Source organism: Amblyomma maculatum, chromosome 3 (assembly GCF_055883805.1).
Source record: "Amblyomma maculatum isolate TAMU_Amacu chromosome 3, ASM5588380v1, whole genome shotgun sequence".
Lineage (NCBI taxonomy): Eukaryota > Metazoa > Arthropoda > Arachnida > Ixodida > Ixodidae > Amblyomma > Amblyomma maculatum.
The window spans coordinates 123,066,635-123,088,647 of NC_139346.1; the positions used below are offsets into that span (position 1 = coordinate 123,066,635).

Here is a 22,013-nt window from a genome sequence, read left to right on the forward strand (position 1 = left end):
AGTGTCGTATGCTCCGACAGTTGACGACAAGGCTTTACAAAGGAAACAGGATTGGTCTAGTTTGCCGTATAACATGGGCTATAAGCCTGTAACGCGACAAAGACGATAGGTAGCGAACCATATCAAATGGAGATATCATTGACACTTTGCGCTGTATTAGGTTTCTCAAACGAAAATGCCGATTTGCTTAGATTGTTCAAAAGTGTGTTTTGTACTCTTCGCGCGTGCAACCTCCTATCTGCGTTGTGCTTCCTTCACTAGGCTCGTAAACGTGAAGCCAGGACCGTGGCCAACTTTCTTTAGTTCGGAATCTAGCTATGTAACCTTTTGTATTTCCTCGTCTATCTCTTCTCTCAAAAGAGGCACACCGCCAATTAAAGTATATTGCAAGCCAATAGCTAATCCTGAGCACCTAAGATGTTAAACTCGGCAGTACAAAGAGTCACGTTGTTAAAAAATGCGCGCTGTCATCCTCAGCTCCGAGATCAGCACCGGATTGCATTGTGGACGTCGATCTCGGAGCCTACATCCGCACTCACGAGGCTCTCCGAAACTGCGGTAGATGGCAGCAGCAGCAATTTGTTTCTTCTCCCTGTACCTTCTGTTCTCTTTCTTTTCTTCGCTTTATTTTGTTATCTCTTTCAGTGGAGAGGAACGCCGACAGCGCCGCGAGCTTGGAGAGCGCGCCGGTATAAAAGCACCCCGCGTCACGAAGTGCTCCACCATTCGGCTTTTGGTCCTCGAGCAGTACTACAGCCCCAGCGACCCCTCGGAAATCATGGCCCCCAACAGGAACCCGCCCATCAAGTTCACCCAGGTGAGGAAGAACGAAAAAGAAAGATGGGAGACATTCCTCCCCCCTGCTAGTCGCGTTTTGTTTATCGCAACTTTCTTCGCGCGTGGGGCCAGGCCTCGCTTTAAATTTCTGCTGCTCGTTGCGGGTTTTTTTTTTTTCTTTTTTTTGTCATTCGCCTGCCTAGACGGAACCGGGCCAAGGTCGATGACCCTCGTCTTGCCTTGGTACGCCCACGTCTTCCCAAGATGTTTGCTTCCGCAGACGCCGCGGATAGTGAAGTTTGTTTTGTGCTGGCACGGGCTTTTTTGTGCGTGTTTGCTTGCCGGTGGGCTGGGCGCAGCGGCGTTGAAAGGCCGCCTCCCACCGCCCGCTGCGAAGCCATCTGCGCCTCTCCGGGCCCCTGCTGTGCTCGCGAGTTGCCTCCGATACCCGTTCCGACTGCGCTTTATGTAAACTTCCTGCAACTTTTCACGAACATGCCGCATTGCTGGACCTGAAGCCGTTCATGGCGAGCATCTATCGCCTATTTCCCCGAGAATACATCGCTTTAATCCAGTCTCGACAGCTATATGGGTATCCCATTACTACACAGTCCTTCTTTGAGCGGGTCTTCGACCTCGCTCGTGCACAAACGCCTTCAAAAGCGGAAATAAATATGCAGCCCGGTGCTGCCGACTTCGAAGCATTCACGCATTGTGTTTCATTGAGGGGCCTGAAAACTGAAACGTCGCCTTCACTGTCATGCACACGCTTGCCGCGATTATTGTCTTGTCATATTCATCGCACAATAGCTGGGCGCCCGTCTGCTGCATGAAATATCCAGGTCACGATGCTCGTTCACGGCATCCGTCTATACAGCGCGAGAAACAGAACAGACCTAAACAGTTGACCAAATTTGCTCAAGAATTTGTTTTTTTTTTCTCCCTGAACTTCCGGCGCTTACTTTGCCGCATTCCAGCTCGCATTCCGCGCGGCATGAGATCAGTTTTAATCTACTTAAGCTTTCAATAGTGGATATCAGGAAGAAGAAATGGACATTGGCAGGACATGTAGTGCAAAGAGAGGATAACCGATGGTCACTTAGGATAACAAACTGGATTCCAAGGGAAGGAAAGCGTAGCAGGGGGCGGCAGAAAGTTAGGTGGGCGGATGAGGTTAAGAAGTTCGCAGGGGTCGAGTGGATGAAGCTAGCACAGAACCGGGTTAAGTGGAGAAATATGGGAGAGGCCTTCGCCCTGCAGTGGGTATAGTCAGGCTGCTGCTGATGATGATGATGATGAAGAAGCTTTCAAATCTGTCGCAAGCACATAACGGTCTAAGGATGAGCATCGAAATAGAAGTCTGTATCTAAAAGGGCCTCGGACAATCGACAGCATCTGACGAAGCTCGTGTGCCAGAGCCTCACGGTACTTAAATTGTTATTGCCTGCCTAGTGGCACGTAACCCAGTGCTTGCCGACGCGTCGCGCAGGTGCCCAACTGTTCTAGTGAGACAAAAATATGCCGTCCTTCGGCGCTCGTTAATAATAACCTTCACTCCCGGTGAGATTAAATGTACGTGCAAGGGCGGTATGCTGTCTAAACATTGAAGCTTGAGTTTCCTGGTATTACCATCCAAATTCTCCCGAGAAATAAAACTGAGGTCACGTTAAATGCAACAACATTTCTAGCAATGCGATAGTGGCCAGCGGAAAAAGCGGTTGCTTGGCAGCGTCTATCGTAAACGTCTTTTTTTTTTTTACTATTCGAAACATTTTACTGTCTCTAAATACATTTTCTTGCTGCTTCACGATACTCTTCTACTCTCCTCACTGCTCTGCAAGACTACCGGACGGCTGACCTTTGCAAATTAAAAAAAAAATCCAGCCTGGAAGAACGAAGCGCACGATCAATCACTTGGTCGAGAATTCGAATACAAATTTTTTCTCTTTAGCCGCTGCTCTTCGTTGCCATTTGACGCCCACAAGACAGGCCACTCATTTAATCTTATCTTCTATCTGACTGCTCTTTTCATTTTCTTTTTTGTATGTGTGTGTGTGTGTGTGTGTGTGTGTGTGTGTGTGTGTGTGTGTGTGTGTGTGTGTGTGTGTGTGTGTGTGTGTGTGTGTGTGTGTGTGTGTGTGTGTGTGTGTGTGTGTGTGTGTGTGTGTGTGTGCTGAAGACACTTCTTTTATTGCTTTCAGCTCTGACTACAGATAGCCGCAGACGTCTGTGTGTATGGAGTCCGCAGATTTCGGCTCTAGAGCCAGGGCAACATCGAGGTCTCGCGTAGCATTGATTTGGCCTTCCAGCAAAGCCGCTGCTATCAGTGTCATTCAGCTGAAATAAGAATAACAAGAACGTTTCCCAACAATCCATCGGCGCGGCATATTCGACAGCTGTCGCTTGCACTCTATGTGTTTGTATGGATCGAATTATATTTCCTGCTTTCTTAGATATATTAATGGCGGCTGTTCTTATCAGTGCCTCCGCTCGTAAAGAGATTCTATGTTGAACAGGTGCAGAGCATACATACTAACAATGCAGGCAAAAAGAAAGCGCCACTCGTTGCTGTTTCTTTTTTTTTTTTTTTTTTTACTATTCCGAATGCTTATTTTACATCCCCATGTCGCGGTACAGCTATTTTTCGACGACGCAACTAGACCGACTAGCTAACTATCAACGGTACTACTAAAGAAATTCTGATGGACTGTAAAATTTTGATTTCATGTACCAAACAGTTCCCGGGCTAAATATTGGGACCCAATCATTGTTCCAATAATGCGTTAGTGTTCAACGATTCCAGACTTCAGGCTCAGTGCAAAAATTCCAAATATTTCGAATTCGGCACTTCATGGCAATATGGCTGAAATAAACCAGAGGCCTTAGCTAAAGGTGGTCTCCGGACCCAAACTGTTGAATCGACAGCGAAAGAGTACGCCACACTCTTTCCCTCTGTGCAGATCTTCATCAACAACGAGTTCGTCAACTCCGTGAGCGGCAAGACCTTCCCCGTGTACAACCCGTCCACGGGCAAGAAGATCGCCGATGTCCAGGAGGGCGACAAGGTGAGCGTCGACCACAGTTTCGTACTGAAGTCACCCCCCGCCTCCCCTTGTGTCAGCTTCCTACTCGTTTTCAGCGTGTCCACCTTCTCTACGTTGTCTCGAATTTATTTGTGAGCAGTGCTTGCAATGAACGTGTGCGCAGTCCGTGTAAGCTCTAGTTAAAAATTCTTGCATAGTAATAACTACTAATTGTAACTACACAAAACCTAAAGCAAGAACGCTGCTTCGCAGCTTCTCCTTTACCTTATCTCCTTGAGGCAAGTGTGGGAACGCTTTTAATCAGAAAAATGAAATAAAAATTATTTGGTCTCCAAAAACCAGTTTTCTGCGCGTTTTATTTATTTCAGTCTGTCCTGTGGCGTATGACTCGGCAACAGTAAAGACCCAGGGTAGAATAGGAAAGATGGCTGTGCACGCAGTATGAAATAGCACCTAACAAGGGTTGAGGGGGAGCCTCGGTTCGAAAGCAGAGCCAACGTTTGGACAAGAGAACTTTACTTCGTCTGGGCCAGTTCTTAATTGACAGTAAGGATTTTTACAGACCTTGCAAGGCCGGGTCACGTATCGGTGACACGTTGGTTTTAGGTTTTCAGTGACATAAAAATGCCCCCCAAAAATTTGTTTCAATTTCGCTCATGTTCAGGCACCGTAAGATCGACCTTGGTTTCTTTCTTTCATTCTTTCACTCGCGGTTTCTCGCTCAGCAACCCGCACATGCATAGTAAACTATTTATAGCTGTGTTACAACCGCAATATTTTAGCGCTTGTTTTAACACTGATTAGTCAATTCACGCACAATTATTGAGGCAATGCCCGCTCTGGGGGGGGGGGGGGGGGGAGCCTATATTTAGCAAATATTAGTAATGGTTTCTCCTCGCGAATCTTTTTTTTTTTTTTCTCGTGTGTTTCTTTGGGATGCGTAGGCGCATAATAGCGGCCAAAGGAAAATTGAGCCCGCTGACAATGAGTGCTCCCGGTCAAGCTTTTTATGACCATGAGACACTCTTCATATCCGGGGTACAGTACCACATTTACTTATTTGCGATTCCACCCGTCGCGGTGACCCTGTTGTGTGTTTGCTATACTTCATACATATATCCAAAGCTACGGGAAGCGTCCCACCCGCACATTTGCAGCCGGAAACAAAACCTCCGACAATATGCGTTCCGGCAACATTCGCGTGTTCTTTTTCATCTTTCGGTGTTTTTTATGTCGCCATTTCTATAAATTGGTAATTTCAAGTCGCCTACGATTAAGTTCACTCGGTAATCCTTTGAAGTATCCCGCCACCATGCAATCAATAACGAAGCTCAAAAAATTATTTACATGCCAACTTAACCCTTTCTGCCGACAGACTGTAAGGGAAAGTCAACAGAGAGCTACGCCTCGGCATCCATCCCTACTGCATCGTGCAGTGTCCATATAAAAATCTCGAATATTTAGTGCGGCATTTTTTTTTCTCCCATCTCCACTATACTGCACCTCAGCACCAGCACTACTCAGCAACTCTTGGCCGCCGTTCAGGCCATTTTCAGGCCGTTTCAGGCCGTTCAGCGGCCATTTTCCACTGACCTTAGCATCCTAGAAGGTGCCTGCGACGATGTCTTCATAACCGTGGGCCCCGGTGTCTGGTTGGTTTGAGCCTCGCCCGCGTTGCTCATAGTACTCGCCGCGTAGAATATGCCTGGCTGCGATCGAGCAGTCGGCGATGTCTCACTCTGAGCCATCGCCAATGGCCGGATCTTTCCGGTCGCGGCTGTCTGCGTCGCGCTTCCTGTGGCGGCGTTGTGGTCCGGCGGTACCGGCGCACTTTCCCAGGAGCGAGCGCTGTTCTCGGCTTTCAGACTCCGCATTTCTCCCCTCTTCGTGGCTGCCGCCGACTAGGAACAAGATCTGCGGATATACCTCTCGTCGTCCCCTGGGCACCGGGTGGTGCCTGTGCGGACGTATTCTGAGAGCCGTGTACGCTCATTTCAAACCTTGACGTCACTTTAACGTGCACTGTACACGACACTTTAAGTTGGTATGAACTTGTCAAGGTATTGGTGCCGGCCCTATCTACGTCTGTTGAGAGCGTTAGATCATATTATGAAAAATATTCCTTTACCCAGGTCGGTGAATGATTTGCTCCAGCTACTGCTTATTTTTTTTTCGTAGTTCATGTCCTCGTATAGCACGCGACAGTAGTTTTTCAAGCGCGATTTCCCAATTCGTCATTTCTATAAATTTACTGTCTCATGAAGGCTATAGGGCGCCATCTATGGGCGGCTAGATTTGAAAGAACAAAGGGGGAGGGGGGGAGGGGGGGGCTACTAGTAGTTGCAAGAGTCGTGGGCCCGCTGTAGACCGTTGCATCTGGCGAAGAGGAGGTCGAAACACCTTCTTTATGGGCTGTTACAAGCAGCTTCTGCTGCTGCTTCCACAGTACTGACATTAGGCGCATACAACAGCCCAGCAGGAGTAATGAATACGCCAAGGGGGCCCTCGTTGCAAAGGTCTAAGTTCGAAATAATGTTTGCCAGCAAAATAACACATCTGTGGCGTAGGGCCCACATTCTGTCAAACGTGCTCTAAATTCTCGACTATATCGAGAACGCAAAAACACACATTCGGAGAACAGTTATAAACATTCGTTTTTACTTCTTGGAAAAGTACTCTAGACCCTTACAATAGGCCCATGGAGGAGAGAATTTTCAAAGAAAGCAATGCATCACTGCGTCGCCCTTCTGTAGAACACTCGAGAGATGCACTTCCCTCCAAAGCCGGATCTCGCCGCAACTTTTATGTTGCAAAGGAAACACTTGTGTGGAAGTATAGTGCCACAACGTCTCGCAAGCCAGGTAGACTCGAGCACCTTGCTCCGAAATCGGGGGCTGGAGTCTGATAGTAAGTTGCGCAAATGCAGACTGCAAACCGTTCAGAAAACACAATGCGAGTGCAAAAGCGTCATAACCATTAATTTGTAAACGTCCATGCGGAGCTGATTAAGCCGCTTGCTCGTTTCGTGCAAGCATGCTTGACCATGGTTACATTTCCAACGTCATTAAAATACTGCAGTTGATTTCAGAAGATAGTTCAGCATATTAAAGAGGTTGAGTTCCTTTGCCTCGACCCAAACAATCACACCTGGGATTGCGGGGTAGGAGGGATTACATAGTAGACTGCAGACAGTATCATGGCCAAAACTGTATTAGCCAGTATTTGCTTCGCGTATTCGCTCGGTTTAATTTATAGTACAGCCATCCGGTTATAATAGGTAAAATGCATGACACGCAGGACCCTTGAAAGTACGCCAAATTTGAACCGATAATTTTGCTAATAAACACAGTTCTTGATTATGCGCGCTTTGATATATATATTCTCTAACCATGGTTCATTTCTGAATCTGAAGACCGAGAGGTCAGTGACGGCTTACTTCAGCCTCTATTCTTCCCGAGAATGAGCAAGGTGCGTGTCGAACTTCAGTGGAAGATCGAAGTCGCATCTTCCTTTGCGTCTGCAATGACCCTCGAAGAAATTCCCCTGCTGCCTTTTAGGCCCGGCTACTTTTTCCAGTCGACGCAAGAGGAAGATGCCTCGACTTTCAGTGCACAGCATTGACGCAGCGCGTTACCCCAATGCACATTAAGCAATATGATCAGTTTTTATACTACGAAACTTTTATGCTTAGCTGACTTGTTCAGTTTTGTTTCGGACATGTTGCTCCTTTTATTAACAGCTGTCCCTTGACAGGCTTTACGACCGTTTACGTCCGAAAAGAAAAATGGCGAGCTTAACGCGAAAGTTCAGCTCTCCACACTCGAAAAACCACAGCAGCTGCAGATCAGCTGCTTACACTTTGTACCGAGTTCTCGTGAACTGTTATCAGCTGCTTACACCTAGCTCGCCGTAGTAAATCTTTTTAGCAGTCGCTCATCTCGGTACATCTTGCTCGTAACGCACGTTTCGAAATGCCCTTTCATTTCATTTTCCTTTCAATGCACCCCGCAGCCCGACGTCTGACGCGTGCACTATATCTCTCTTTGTTCCTCCACATGTGCACCGCCCTGTGCGAAAACCGTGTCTTATCCTGGAGTGCGCAAAGTGGTGGGATAGCTTCTCCCCTTGGCGTATCCCCGCTTAGGCGGCGTCGAGCACTTCATGGCCGCACAATACAGCCCGATTACTGAAAATGCCGGATAAGGGACAATCGCTTCGATTCAGTGTCTGCAATGCAGTCGCCTACCGCGTGCCTCTGGGCAGAGGGCTATCACGTTCCTTGGCACCTGAAGTCTTTCGTTAGCCATTCTTTTCTTTCCGGAATTCCGCGTCCGCTTATCTTCTCCGCTTATGCGCGCCCTTCACCGTCCTCAGAGAACGCGAGGCTCTTATCTGTCGCTCATTCTTCGACGTGAATCGTATCACGGACAGCTCAGACGATACCTTCGTTCACAGGCGACCTTGCACTAAACTGTTGCTATGGAAAGTTTGACTTGCATAAAAACTAAACAAGCATTCATCGATTTTTCTGTTTGTTGTACGTTTTTTAAAGAAAATCTTTTAAATCAGTCATGGGCATCATTACTCTAAGCACTTGACATAACAAATAATCTAGTTTGTGTTTGGCCCATCATAGCCACAGTTGGTTACGCGCCATAGGAACCCATATAACTAACTGGAAGGTTGATGTGAGGTACCTTGTGAGTGTCACATACCCGCAGTACATGTCTCAAAGATAGTGCTGCATCAAGGAAACACTTCTTTATCAGTGTATTGCCTCCCTGCCAACACCTAGATTTCATTTCCTACAAGAGCCGCAGATATTTCACTTACTCTAAGGTTCAGTAATGCGTCTGCTGCTGCACGCAGTTCCTGGTCCCTGAAAGAACACACAGAGGAACACACACGACATATTCTTTTTCGCAACTCGTTTGCCACTCGTCACAGACACGCTGACGTGCAAGCAGGACATGCATCAAACAATGAATCGACACTATTTGGCCTTGTTGCGGTACCCTGGACAACTTGTGGAGCTATAATTCAACGCTGTAAAACGTTCGCAAGCCGTGCATGTTTCAACTGTGGCAGACTTAACAGCGGATCTCTCAACGTCCATTTTTATTATTCTTTCGGCTTAGGATATATGTCAACGTAACGGGTGTCGTTTAATCAGTGCATAGGAACGCGAAACTTGCTGTACAGGTTTTATTTTGAAGAAATAGGAATAGGATGCTGTGATTCAGGAGCGAGGGGGGGGGGGGGGGGGTTAACTATTTCTTTACCAATTCAAATTTGACATATTCCCAGTCATCGCCAGTTGCTCTGAACAAGTGCATTTTTCTGGACGGGCAGTTTTTTATATACGTAACAATTAACATCTCTTAAAATAGTGTCCTAACAAGAACGTATCGAGAAATTCTGCCTCGAGACGCGTAGTTTTTCTATTATTCATTGTTAAAACGAACCCTCTTTTTTTTCTATAGCCTTCTTAACAACTCAGTTCAAGTGGAGGACGAACTTTGAGAGCAGTATTTTGCTGCCGAGTTCCATGTGAACATGTTCACAACGGTCGTACAAAATTTGACAGTTGCTGTCCGAGTCTGGATTGTCAAAAACATAACCACCGTTTTTATTGTCACTCTTAAGTACTCGGTGAAAGCACAAGACAAACTTTAAAAGCTAGATTTAGCTGCGCAATTGGAAAGAAAGGTTATCCCCATCAGTATGTTCATAGCAGCATTTTTCAATTTGGTTGATTTAGAATTAAAGACGATGTCCAAGAAACCTGAACTTCTGAACTCTACAGTCACCATTGCTAATTTTATGAGTGTACTATTTGGCTTTTTGCTAAGGCTTTCGTGAACCCATTGCAGAGATTCAGCGTGTAAAATTGGCGTCTCCTAACGTTGCTGAAACCAGAATTGTTTCCTCACTATTATTGAGCTTCAGCTTTCAAGGCTCTCGTTTCGCGTCTGCAAGTGCGTTCTCCCTTTTAACTTCCTTGATTTACTCAGCGCAAAGGGTTCTGCTTTAACTAAACTGAAGGGGGAGGGGGTGGGGGTGAGGGGTGTTTTGAAGCGCGTAGTTCCATCCGGAAGCTCTCCTGTAGACTCGCTGTGGGAAGGCAAATAAAAGAGAAACAGATCCGGGCACCCAGCCAACTATTCTTGTTTGCATGTCTCTTTACTGCCCGAGCTGGCTGCGGCAGCGCGTGCTCGTGCGCTTTCCTTGTTATCTGCTTCTCGTCAAATGCCGCCCCTCGGGACGAGGCACAGGCATCCTCTGAGCAACCGCCGGTCGTTTGGCGACAGCCAGACGTCCGCCGGCTACGACAGCGAGCTCTACGAGGGCGTTCATCCCGCGGCGGCGGTGTCTGCCTGGAGCTCAGAATGAGGGAGACCTCCAATTGGCTTCGTTTACACTTTATCGGGGTGTCGTCAAGCGGACGACGACGCGACGAGCAAATTTGCGCAATCTTCAGTCTGACTTGGAAGGGAGGGATTGATGATCTGCTCTCGTATCGGCGTTTGCTTAACGCCCTCCGTGCTGTGTCCTTTTCTGGGCACTTGTCCCCCACTAACGCCCCTCTAGCGCTGCGCTCGAGTACAACAGCTAACGTTGCGAGCGGAAACCGAATGCGGGACATTCATAGGATGTTCGAGAAACGACGCGATATGACCAAGGGCACGAGCAGTCTTTCTTGCCAATCTTCCACACTTGTGCGGAACCAGAAAGCTTGCTAGCTGAAGCGTCGATTATGAAGAGTCTCGCATTTCACTCTTTAGAATGCTTTACCGAAACGGCGATAACGAACTTGTCGCTATCCGCTTTCATCATGTGATGGGGCGCTTGACGCTGTCTTTCAATCCTATCGCTGCTTCTGTTACTCTCGCTGGTGCGAAATTGGCCCGAAAGCGGGACAACAGCATGGCGAGACAGTCCGAGCGCCACTCACTGCTCAACTTTCATTTCAAGCGGAGTAATAGGAAACGTTGCAAACGCACAAAAATAACACATTAAAAAAATATACCAAGCAATATAGCGACATTGTTCCGCTTGCTATAAAATGCTCACTTCTCAGTGTCCCGTTTTTCATTTTTGTCGTTCTTGATTTTTTTTTTTTTGCGCCAGTTAATGGCGATGAAAAACCCACTAGCCCAACTCGAAGCTTTACGTTACTAGCTTCTTGCACTGTTTTTCATATCTGGTTTCGGCAACATTCAATGGGGGAAGCTTTTAAGAGCTGTAGGCAAGCGCTTCTAATGCTCCCTAGGAAATACTGTTCAGTATTTTGTTTTTGTTCTGAAGCTCCTTCCACTGTAGTTCTACTGCTTTTGGCATGTATCATTATTCCGGAAATTTGTTAGGGGGTCTTCCATCTCTGTTCACTCGGAGCTTTTCAAAATCTCTTCATTGACCTCGGTCCCATGGCGCCATCTAACTCAAACCGACAAATCACCATCTGAAAGGATGGAACCGTGGAGGAAGGTGCGCGTGGTTTGGCTGGAGATGCATGGACAATCGTTACCCATCGTTTTTTTTTCCTCTGTGGGCCGCTCGCCTTCTTAACCAGCAGGTACTGTCATGCTGGTTAAAAAAAGTTAAAAACCTTCTGGTTAAAAACCCTCTGCGGCACAACTATGGAATAATGCCATGAAAAAATGCTTCCGCACAGGACGCCGCCTCAACGGCTTAATTTTCCTTTTTTTTTTTGCGTTTTCAGCACCTTTAATAACGTTGTAGAAATGCGGCCCACAACCACCAGCCGCTTACCGGTCAGAACCATGTAATGGAGGAAGCTCGCTATAGCTATTATAATACATCCTGTATTTGTCTAGATAGTGTCTGTTGGGGGGGGGGGGGGGGGCTATAAGGTGGTGCCCAGTCGAAAAAAAACACTAACATGATTTTTGTCCTTGCAACACAAATTCTCTGCTGTTTTCGACAGTGAATATGTTGAGTTTCTGTAGCAACATCAGCATTTTCCGTTGTCACAACAGAAGAGTGCTACAAAACTAGACAACAGAAAGGCACTACTGTTAAGACGGGGCTGTAGAATATTTTATTCTATTTTGGACATGGATCTGTTTTTTTTTTTTCACGTCTGCTTTACCGTGATGACTGCCACCAAGGCTAGCCAATATGTGGAAAGCGCGTGCGGGGTACTGCGGCCGCCGCCACCACTCTCCATATATTGGCTAGCCTTGATAGCAGTGCGGCCACCGGTACCCTTTACAGTCATTATAATAAGTATATATTTTTCGGGACTTTACACGATTGCCTTGCTAACAGCACTGCGTGGTGGTTTACTTCGGCTGACAGTTAACCAAACATCACGGCCGCCTTGATACACTAAGCTCCCATGAGCTATTTGTACTATATCCTAAAGGACGTTAAAGGTGAGTTTTCTGTTTCGGATTTTTTTGTGCGCACTTTTTGCGTCCATAACGGAGCAAAACGAATGCAGCAGGTTGTATGAATGACTTTTGGCCCGCGCCGATCAATGAAGGAATTGAGGAAATTGGGTGTAAAAGATGAGCAATGAAATTTGTGCAATTACGTACGAGGTATTAATAGAACAGTCGATTCTCCTTGTACACGATATTGTCCCCATGTACCACCAACGTATGCCTTCAACACAGTAGCTAGACGGGCGAATCAGTGGCACATTACTTCACTTCGTAACGAATGTCCTCTTGGTGTTCTTTCACAAGCAAGGGCTTCTGCCAGCAGATATTTCCGTGATCAGAGGCATATTTCATGAGGTCATTTCATGTGAAGAGTTCAATTCTTCATGACTGTTCTCAGTCTTCAGGAGCTCCAGCGGCGGGCGTTAATATTTGTTTCGCCACTTCCCCCTTCCTTATTCTACTCTCGTCGACAGGCCGACATTGACAAGGCGGTGGCTGCGGCCAAGGCTGCTTTCGACCTCAAGTCCGAATGGCGTACCATCGATGCCTCCCAGCGGGCGCTGTACCTGCTCAAGCTCGCAGACCTGCTGGACCGCGATCGGGACTACATCGCCGTGCGTATACACACATTGTTCTTTTTAGACGTTCCTTTATTTCTAACAACTGTTTCTGTCGTAGGCCTAACCTTCAATGTGCAGGGTGCACTGTGAGTAGCGGTAACCCTTCACCACGCGGCATTTTGCTTCTGGCGCTGCGTCACAGCGTTCGAGTATATAGCTCGCACTGCTCGAAATGTTCCCTCAAGGTGTGGTTCACCCGCTTGCAGTTGGCACTCTGCACTGAGCTATAACCACAATTAAGAAGCTGCCATACTTAATACCGAGGAGCCGTTTCCTGTTTTACAATTTGAATGTAAGGCACCTTTCAGATGATGTGAAATGAGAGAGAGAGAGAGAGAGAGAGAGAGAGAGAGAGAGAGAGGCAGTGACTGCACAGGTTGCCAGCCTCTGCCCACACTTGGCATACGGTCTAAGCTAATTGTGGCTCCATGTTCTCGCAGAGTTTGGAGACACTGAACAACGGCAAGCCGTACAAGTACGCCCAGGAAGACATTGATGTGTCTATGAAGCATCTTCGCTACTACGCTGGCTACGCCGACAAGGTTCACGGAAAGACCATCCCCGCTGGTACGTACACAGCACAGCATCCACTACAGCTATGGAGCGCAGTAGTTGACCATTTTGCGCAAAGAATACGATGCCTTACGATGCGAGCTTTCAAGGCTGCTCTTAAATTCTCGTATCCAAATGTACCCGAATCGGTATCGATGTGCATTGCTCACTTTTTGCATATTTGGGGAAGGAGGAGGCCTAGAATTTAGGCTGATTTGGTTAAGATCGTGGGCCTTTTTTTATAGTGCTGTCATTTTCGTAACCTTGTTCCTCTAGATCGTTCGCGCGAGTGACGCTGATAAGTGGATACTTTGAGCTGGTCTCTGGAAAACCACTCAAAGATGAGTTCTCTCCCTCTGTAAGCAACTGCTAGTGGGCTTTTTGGCTGCAGCTGAATTGCTTTTTTTTTATTCAGTACCCTGAACAAAGGCAATATAACGCTTGCCCCTGGCACCCCATTGCAAAGAGAATAACATGAACTCTCCAGATTTTCACAAATAGACGCGCCTAAATTAAGGGCGTATTGAATAAATTGCAGAGGCTGGTTAAATAGTGGGAGAGCCATCTATCCCACAGTGGAAATAGCATCATTCATAACGTCATGTTATGGCACAATCTAAATTTGCCAGAACTGCAGGTATGATAAGGTCAAGTCACTATTTATGCTCCTTCAGTTCATCAGGGCTGTCGCAGTAACGCGAAATAAAAATACAGCGACTCGTTTAATCATTGCCATTCGCGGACACATAATGGGGGAGGGGGCAGTAACGGCATTTACATGGCACGTATTATGCACAGTGATCGAAAAAGCTGCGCCAGTGCAGCCACATAATTGTGTTCAACTGAGTATTTATTAGCTTTAGTGCTGACATTATTATCCGCCCCTCTTACAGACGGCAGCTACTTCACCTACACTCGCTGTGAGCCCGTGGGCCTCTGCGGCCAAATCTTGCCCGTGAGTACCACACTGCATGCCAACTATTGACATGTACATTTCATGATTGGTGTTCAGTTCGCTCAAATTTCCTGCGCACGTGACGGGACGTGTTCGGCTGCGTTGAGGAGCCCGTATGGCACAGCTGGTCATTTCGGTCGCCAGAATTCGAGGATGGCTGTTAAAGCAATAGCGCTCACAAAGTGCAGTAGGAGCGTCAAGGGGTGAAGTTTTGCATACGACAGTAACCAGACCGCTTTGGTGGCCGGCCACGCACTTGCCGTCCTGTGCAGAAGCCTGATTTGAGACAAACAGCACACGTTTTTCTGTTAGCATAAACAATCGCTTAAGCTTTTTTTTTTTTTTTCCGGGGATAGTTTTAGTGTCTGCGGCGTAGAGCACATATCGCTCGCGCAGAACGGTGTGCATCACGTTTACAGGTGACGAAGGCAGTAACGCAACTGCTCAAATGTCGCGTTGGGGTTAGGGCTACACGTGGCAACGTTGCTCAGCTTCCTCAAGCCTTTGCAGCCTGTGCACCTGTCCGCTTGCGCAGTTGCCGGCAGCTCCGGCGCACAAGCAGTGTGCAGGTGGTGCGTTTGCGAGGCTTACTGCGCGTTGGGAAAATTTATAGTGCGTTATGCTGTCACGGTTCCCTTTAGTGTCGGGATCTGCATTTGATGTGGGGTAGTCGGATAAGTTACCTGCATGCATCTGGACTGAATGATATGCTAGGAAATGACATAAGCGTTTAATCCCGGCTGCAGCTGATTGTGAACCATCGCGAATATACCGAGGCTTCAGCAATCACTCTCGAGCGTTCCCGAAGACAAGGTGTTTCGAAATAAAATCTTTTCAGCTGCACACTCTTAGCCTCTGCAGACGTCAGTTACGTTACTAATATGCGCATCAGTATGGTGATCAACTAAATCTAAAACTCAGAAATGAACAGCCTGCTGATAATTGTATAGTATGCGCGTATAGCTCTACGGACAGGACGATGTGGTATCATGGTTTCAAACGAAACAAAACGTCGCTCTATCAAGCCCTGAAGCTTGACTTATACTGAGCGCATGAGGCCCTGTGCAATCGCAGCTTATGCTGGCCACGGACGTGTTACAAAAACTACGCCGCCAAATTCAAATTGACGTCGATCTCACATCGTGCATTCACTTTCTCTAGCTTCGTCGCCCGGTGCGCAGAAAAATATACTGTCATCGACATGGACGCTATAGTAAGGGGTGACTAAGCACAATAGAATGAATGACGTGTTGCAATAAAGCAAGATGTCGAATTCTGCGCCGTGGTATACGAAATGGGCCACTAGCGGACGTTGCGCTTACTGCGGACATTGCGCTGCCCTTCGCTCTCAGCCTTCACTTCTTCTTTAGATGCATCAGGAATCTCGGCCATTCTAAATCGGCGTTTTCGCTCAAATTCTTGTTCAAATTCATTTATTTCACCGCACAAACACAGTAGGTTCATTGTCAGCGTTTGTTGAAGGTTTGTTGTCCACCGGGTTCCGAACATTTGCGAACTGGCGCAGCTGTCAGCCTTGTCACGAACGACCACTTCCGAAAGCAAACTTCGCGGAACATGTCCGCATCCGGCGCTCCCTGTCGGCTTTCACGGGCGCTGTATGCAGCAAAAGTGCGTTCTCTAATCTCGAACGTATAAGCATCGCAGCAACGATGCCTGCTCACTCCTAGCTAGTGTAACCTATATCATGTGCGAACCGCCAAGGGGTGACAGCTGTCGTTCCTTTACCCTGGTCGTAGTGGAACTTCCCGGTGGTGCTGATCGCCATGAAGCTGGCACCCGCGCTGGCCGCCGGCTGCGTGTGCATCGTGAAGCCTGCCGAGCAGACCCCGCTGACGGCGCTGTACTTTGCCCACCTCTGCAAGGAGGCCGGCATCCCCGCTGGCGTTGTCAACGTGGTGCCTGGCTACGGCCCCACCGCCGGCGCCGCCATTGCTGAGCACCCTGAGATCAACAAGGTCTCCTTCACCGGATCCACCGAGGTGCGTACAGCGTAGTTCTGTTTGTGGTTAGACCCAGGCCAGAACAAAGTCTCGAAAGTTGGAGACGTGTCTCTCTTCCGCGGGGCTGAGTTTTCACTGCGGTATTTTCAGTTTGTCCTATCTATCTGTCTTTCACAACTACCTGACCGTAGAGAGGCAAAGCAGACTGAGGGATTAGAACAAAGGACGTAGAGAAAACGATGGCGCCAACCGGCTCTGTAAGGGGTATACTGATGCATGCGAAGAAATGGCACACTGCATTTTTACTGCACATTTTCGCTACAGCTAAATCAAAATCTGGTGTGCGTAATAATTTTGTATTTTTCAGCATACTTTTAACACCCTTCTCTTAAAGAAGACTGCCGCTATCTGCAGCCTGTGCTTACTGTTAAACATCGTCGTCTGAGTAATTCGATCACATGTCAACGGGTGCTGCAACGTGACTAGCTAAATTAACGTGCATGATAAAATTTTCGCTCTCGACTTTCTGCCCGTAAATACGTTATCCGCTGTGAGAAAACAAATGACCCGGACTTTTTTGTCGCCATAAATAAGGTCGGCTTTCGCTTTTTATTCTAGTTTTCGTATTGTGCGAGTCGTCAAGGTGTTGTCGTCATTGAGAATGGCTTGGTGTGCGGTGACGTGCTTCTGTAACTCACTTCCGTGTTAAATAGACTTCAAACCATTGGGAGTTCGGGACTGAGCACAATGGGACCCTCCGCCATGTGCAGGTGGGCAAGCTCATCCAGGAAGCGGCCGGCAGGTCCAACACCAAGAGGGTCAACCTTGAGCTGGGCGGCAAGAGCCCGCTGGTCATCTTCCCCGATGCCGACCGTAAGTTCATGCTTAGTTAGTCCAATAAGAGATAGGCAACGCTCCTGCTCTGTGTAAGGGAAAAACTGCACATCAGTAGTATGTTCTGCTAGAGAAAATGTTGTACATAAAGCAAAAATAGCTTAAGCAGCTCCCGACACATAAAATAGGTGCAGAAAAAAAAAGCATTATGACGCGGCCCACTTCTAATACATGCTATACATTTACTCTGCTCCACTGTGATTCGTCTCATTGAAATATGCATTATCTCTGCTCTAACGATGCGAGGCCACCAAAAGAATTTTTTTTCTTTTCCACGACCGTCTTGAACGTTCTTTGCTTTCAATTGGAGCAGCCGAAAAGGCTTTACACTCGCGCGGCGAGCGTATTGAATCTTGGCAAGATAAAATTTCATGTACTGCTTGACTAAAAAACAAACAAATCATGCCGCGCCCGCACCTACTGGCCTAGGACCTTGTTTCTATTCGCTTCGGCCTCCTTGATGATTCTAGCAGCTCACTCACATTGTGGCACCATTGCGCGCTGGTCACGCATGGGCAGAACTTCTTAGACGCACGGCGACCATCCATCGACCGACACGTGGGGCTGGGAAGCGTAAAAACACTTACCACCAAAGTGATGGCGCCAAATATTTGTTGCAAGGCGCGCATAAAACTCGTCTCCCGTAAACTCCTTTTGTCCGTTTTCTATTATACACCTTCAAAACATCTACATGGTGCGAATATTGGTTTCGTCCGATTGCAGCTCCTAAACACTGTTTGAAGATATGTGCTACTTGGACTTGCGCTCCAAGCGTTGCAGTTCATGCGTGTCTGAACGCGTTATTTTTTGTTAAGCAAACATGTTCAGTCTTCGCCACATATCATTGAAGAGCGTCTCATCGCGCGTCGACGCTTAATCCAGTTTTCTTCCCCTTTTTCTTTCGCGCAGTGGACGAGGCAGCCCACATCGCCCACGTGGGCCTGTTTTTCAACATGGGCCAGTGCTGCGTAGCTGCCAGTCGGCTGTTCGTGCACGAAGACATCTACGACAAGTTTGTCGCTAAGGCGAAGCAGTTGGCTGCACACCGAAGGACGCAGGTTGGAGACCCCTTCGACGACGCCACAGAGCAGGGACCTCAGGTGAGGCAGCAGCTCTACACACGGCCCCTCCTTACAGGCCAATTTTTTTGCTCAAGCAGCAAGTCACTGACAGGCGAAGTAAGGAAGGTAGAAAGTTTAAACATTACACGTTAACGCCTCGTCGTTCCAATTGAATGCAGTCTTTGTCTTTTTATTTACATCTGAATCTCGCTACAAAGCTATCAGGCTACCTAATTTTAGTGGAACGTATATAACACGCTTCAATATGTTGCATCTGGAAACATGGGCTTACGTCAGAACCTTTCGTAATTGCCAACAAAATAGATTTAATAAACATCGGCTACGGAATAGTTTTGTCCCATTTTCTCTTTCTCCCGCCTGCCGCACTCGTAAACGATGCACGCTGCTTATACGCCCAGACAAAACCAAACCAAGTGAGCTGATGTAAAGCCAGGCTAACAGTACCACTAACCATAGCTGGGAGACATCAGCAGAACACTTTAGAGAGAGAGAGAGAGAGAGTGAGAGGTGGGGTCCACTGGCTGTCCAGTCCTGCACGCCTGCAGCATGCACACTCAATACATATAATATGGTGAGGCTTCCCAAAAAAAAAACATAAAATATTGTGCCTCTGCCCGTGCCACTAGGTATAACGGGCTGCACACTCAGTACAGTCAAAACTCGTTTTAACGAAACCCCATTTCAGGAAATTCTTCACCTAAAAGCGCAATGCTTCACCTTACTCGAAAAAAAAAAAAACGAAACCAATTTGCTATCGGTCCTGATTTAAGAACGTTTGCCGAAAATGAAGGGAGGAGGGGGATGTCTAGTTTGGTCTATTTTGTAGGAAACTCCCAAATTTTAATAATTGCGGCCGGGTCAATTGTTAATTACCGCTGCAGATTAAGGGCAGTTTCCCGGAACACATGAGAGTGGCGGAAGACGCCCTCGACTCACTCGAGACTTACAAAAATTCTTCCAATCGTTGTTTACAAAGCGCATAGAAGCGAAGATCAGGTACTCCTTTAGTGGGAAATAGATATGTGGTCACTTGTGGCCCTCCTTGCTGAGGTAACAATTTTCATTGCTTCTTTTTATACTACTGCTTCTGGCGGTGTCAAGTTTCCGCGGGCCGCAATTTCATTTTCGGCGCATTTACGCTTCACAAATATGACGCTGTGGTACTACGCCTGAATACCGCTATCAAATAATAAATCAATGCATCCGATAAACTGAACGAGAAAATCATCTTTGGATATAACTCGGTTCACGATTTAACGCAGTAATTCGTGGCTCCCCTCAACTTCGATAGTTTTAACTGTATTCACAAACGACCTGTTGCCGTTATTTTCTATCCAAAAATTTTTCCAGTCATGCGTTTGCAGTACTGCACGTTCACAAAGGGATGGAGATCAGGCTACCCGGACCGTACATGCGCAGGCAGCCATGCGCATCTCGGGCGTGAATCATTTGAGGTCCTCTAGCAACTTCCGCGCATGACGCGAACCTCTCTTTGATGGTGTCGTCTCCGTGTAGTGACACGAGTATACTTTCTGTGCGCAGATCGATGACGAGCAGTTCCAGAAGATCCTGGGCCTGATCGAGTCTGGAAAGAAGGAAGGCGCCAAGGTCGAGATTGGTGGAAACCGGATCGGCACCGAAGGATACTTCGTCGAGCCCACAGTATTCACCAACGTCACGGATGACATGAGGATCGCCAAGGAGGAGATCTTCGGTCCCGTCCAGCAGATCCTCAAGTTCAAGACCATGGATGAGGTACTGCGGCGCGCTAACGACACCACCTACGGTCTGGCGGCCGGCGTCGTCACCAAGGACCTGAACACGGCCATCACTTTCTCCGACGGCGTGCAGGCTGGCACCGTCTGGTGGGTATCGCTGCTCGCGCATAACTATTTCTTCTTGTTTTCAATTCCCGCAAAAATCAGTGGAATCGGAAGGGCTTAAAGTGGCTGATGGTAGACTGAAAGCAGAGAGGTGGCATTCTCCTAATTTGAGTTAATCGGACATAATGCAGTCGAAGCAACTAAGTGGATTTATTCACTTCACTTCTTGGCTTTGCGACTTCACTTATGGGACTATACATCATATTGGATTACCCCTAAAGTTGCGCTTCAGTGAATAAGAGCCAATTGGATATAAGCACTTTGCCGGGTATACTGCAGGTCAAATGATAGATGAACAGGTCACACCTATTCCACCACAAAGGGGTTGATTCAGGCTAACTGTTTTAAACCCTACAGCAATTTGTACTTCCTGTAATGGGTGTCACGCGTGTTAGACGGAGCAAACTCGGGAAAAGAAGCTGCTGTTTACATAACGGAGGCGAGGCACTACAGAAACTGGTCGCAATTAGTGATATCCTACGTGCACCTAGTACCATTCTGGGTACGCTGTCATTGTAGAGCGATGTGTTTGACGACATTAAATTATCTGCTAGATAAATTATAATTTTGTTACGAATTTCGCTTTTCTACAGGGTGAACACTTACCTTGCTGCCAACGTTCAGGCTCCTTTCGGTGGCTACAAGATGTCTGGTCTCCACCGTGAATGGTGAGCTATACTGTATTTTTTTTCGTGCTGCTTTAGACGCTAAGCTGTTTCAGGCTGCTTCATCCTTCATTTTAAACAAAGTCAAAGTAAACAAAAAAAATCTCGTTGTTCGGTTTTCTGAAACTTAACATCTCAATTCCTTATTCACTTTGAAAGAAAACTTCATTTTCTTTTGTCACATTCCTTGAAGCGATCTAACTCGACCCAGATGATGCTAACCTGTACTGTTTTGTTTTTCAGCAATGAGGACGGCATCCTGAACTACATCGAGACAAAGACGGTGCGTGTCGCTTCTCGTAAATTTAAAAATGTTTTCTAGGCACTTTGGACCACTGAAGTCCGACGAGGCGAAACCTTTTGTTTTAAATCGCCGCTTATTCCTCTTTTACTCCGTTTTCTTTTGTGTTCTGTGTGGTTCCGCGTTCGAGGAAGCGCCAAATGAAAGGAGCAGCACGGACGCCCGGATCGGACTACTGGCGCTGTCAGCTTCGTATATGCGTGAATCGCCTGGTGACGTCATCAGCCATGACCGGATTTGGCGTTTTCATGCGTCACATCCGGTCATGGCCGAGGACGTCGCGAGATGGTGGCGTCACAATCTGTTGTGTGACACTATTCGTGGACGAACACTACCTATTGAGGTTTTCGCCTTAATACTTGCATGGCAGATACCCCGTCACTATGGCCTGCTTGCATTTTAATGCGTGCTATGTACTCCTTTCCTACTTAGCACCTCATGTCCACCGACTTCATACTCACCTCTTGCTGGTGTTTGTTGCCTTTCCTTCTCGCAGGTCACCATCAAGATCCCACACAAGCACTCGTAAGACACTCTCCCTGGGCTGAAAGACGGAGAAGAGTGCCTTCGTTCACCTCTGTTTTATACTCAAGAACACCCGCTTTTGTTACACAGATGCTGCTCATGGTTGTGATGCGAATTCTAAAAAGAAAAACCTGAGTTGTCTCTGAAAACTGGTCTGTTTCTGAATGAAAACATTGCCGCGATGTGCGGTCGCGTAAACAGAAGATTCACTTCTCGTTATCAAGTTCTATAGATAAGCGATATTCAGTTTTTGTCAAGTTCTGTCACGGCCACATTGGAAGGGCAGGCGCCAAAGCTGTAGCTTCATTTTGTATGCAGCGTGATTTGCGGCTCTCTTGAGGAA

The 22,013-nt window shown here is 47.3% G+C and overlaps 1 protein-coding gene across 1 annotated transcript; it reads left to right on the top strand.

The window, feature by feature from the left end:
• The first annotated feature begins 663 nt into the window (after positions 1 to 663).
• Positions 664 to 21,819, top strand: LOC146195916 (aldehyde dehydrogenase 1A1-like). The gene is made up of 12 exons (XM_084597958.1): positions 664 to 817; positions 3,738 to 3,842; positions 12,706 to 12,846; positions 13,293 to 13,419; positions 14,298 to 14,359; positions 16,117 to 16,359; positions 17,091 to 17,193; positions 18,124 to 18,314; positions 19,839 to 20,161; positions 20,773 to 20,847; positions 21,088 to 21,127; positions 21,642 to 21,819. Exons 1-12 carry the CDS (start codon positions 779 to 781, stop codon positions 21,672 to 21,674), a joined length of 1,482 nt encoding a protein of 493 aa, XP_084454084.1. The 5' UTR covers positions 664 to 778; the 3' UTR covers positions 21,675 to 21,819.
• Positions 21,820 to 22,013: the final 194 nt, after the last annotated feature.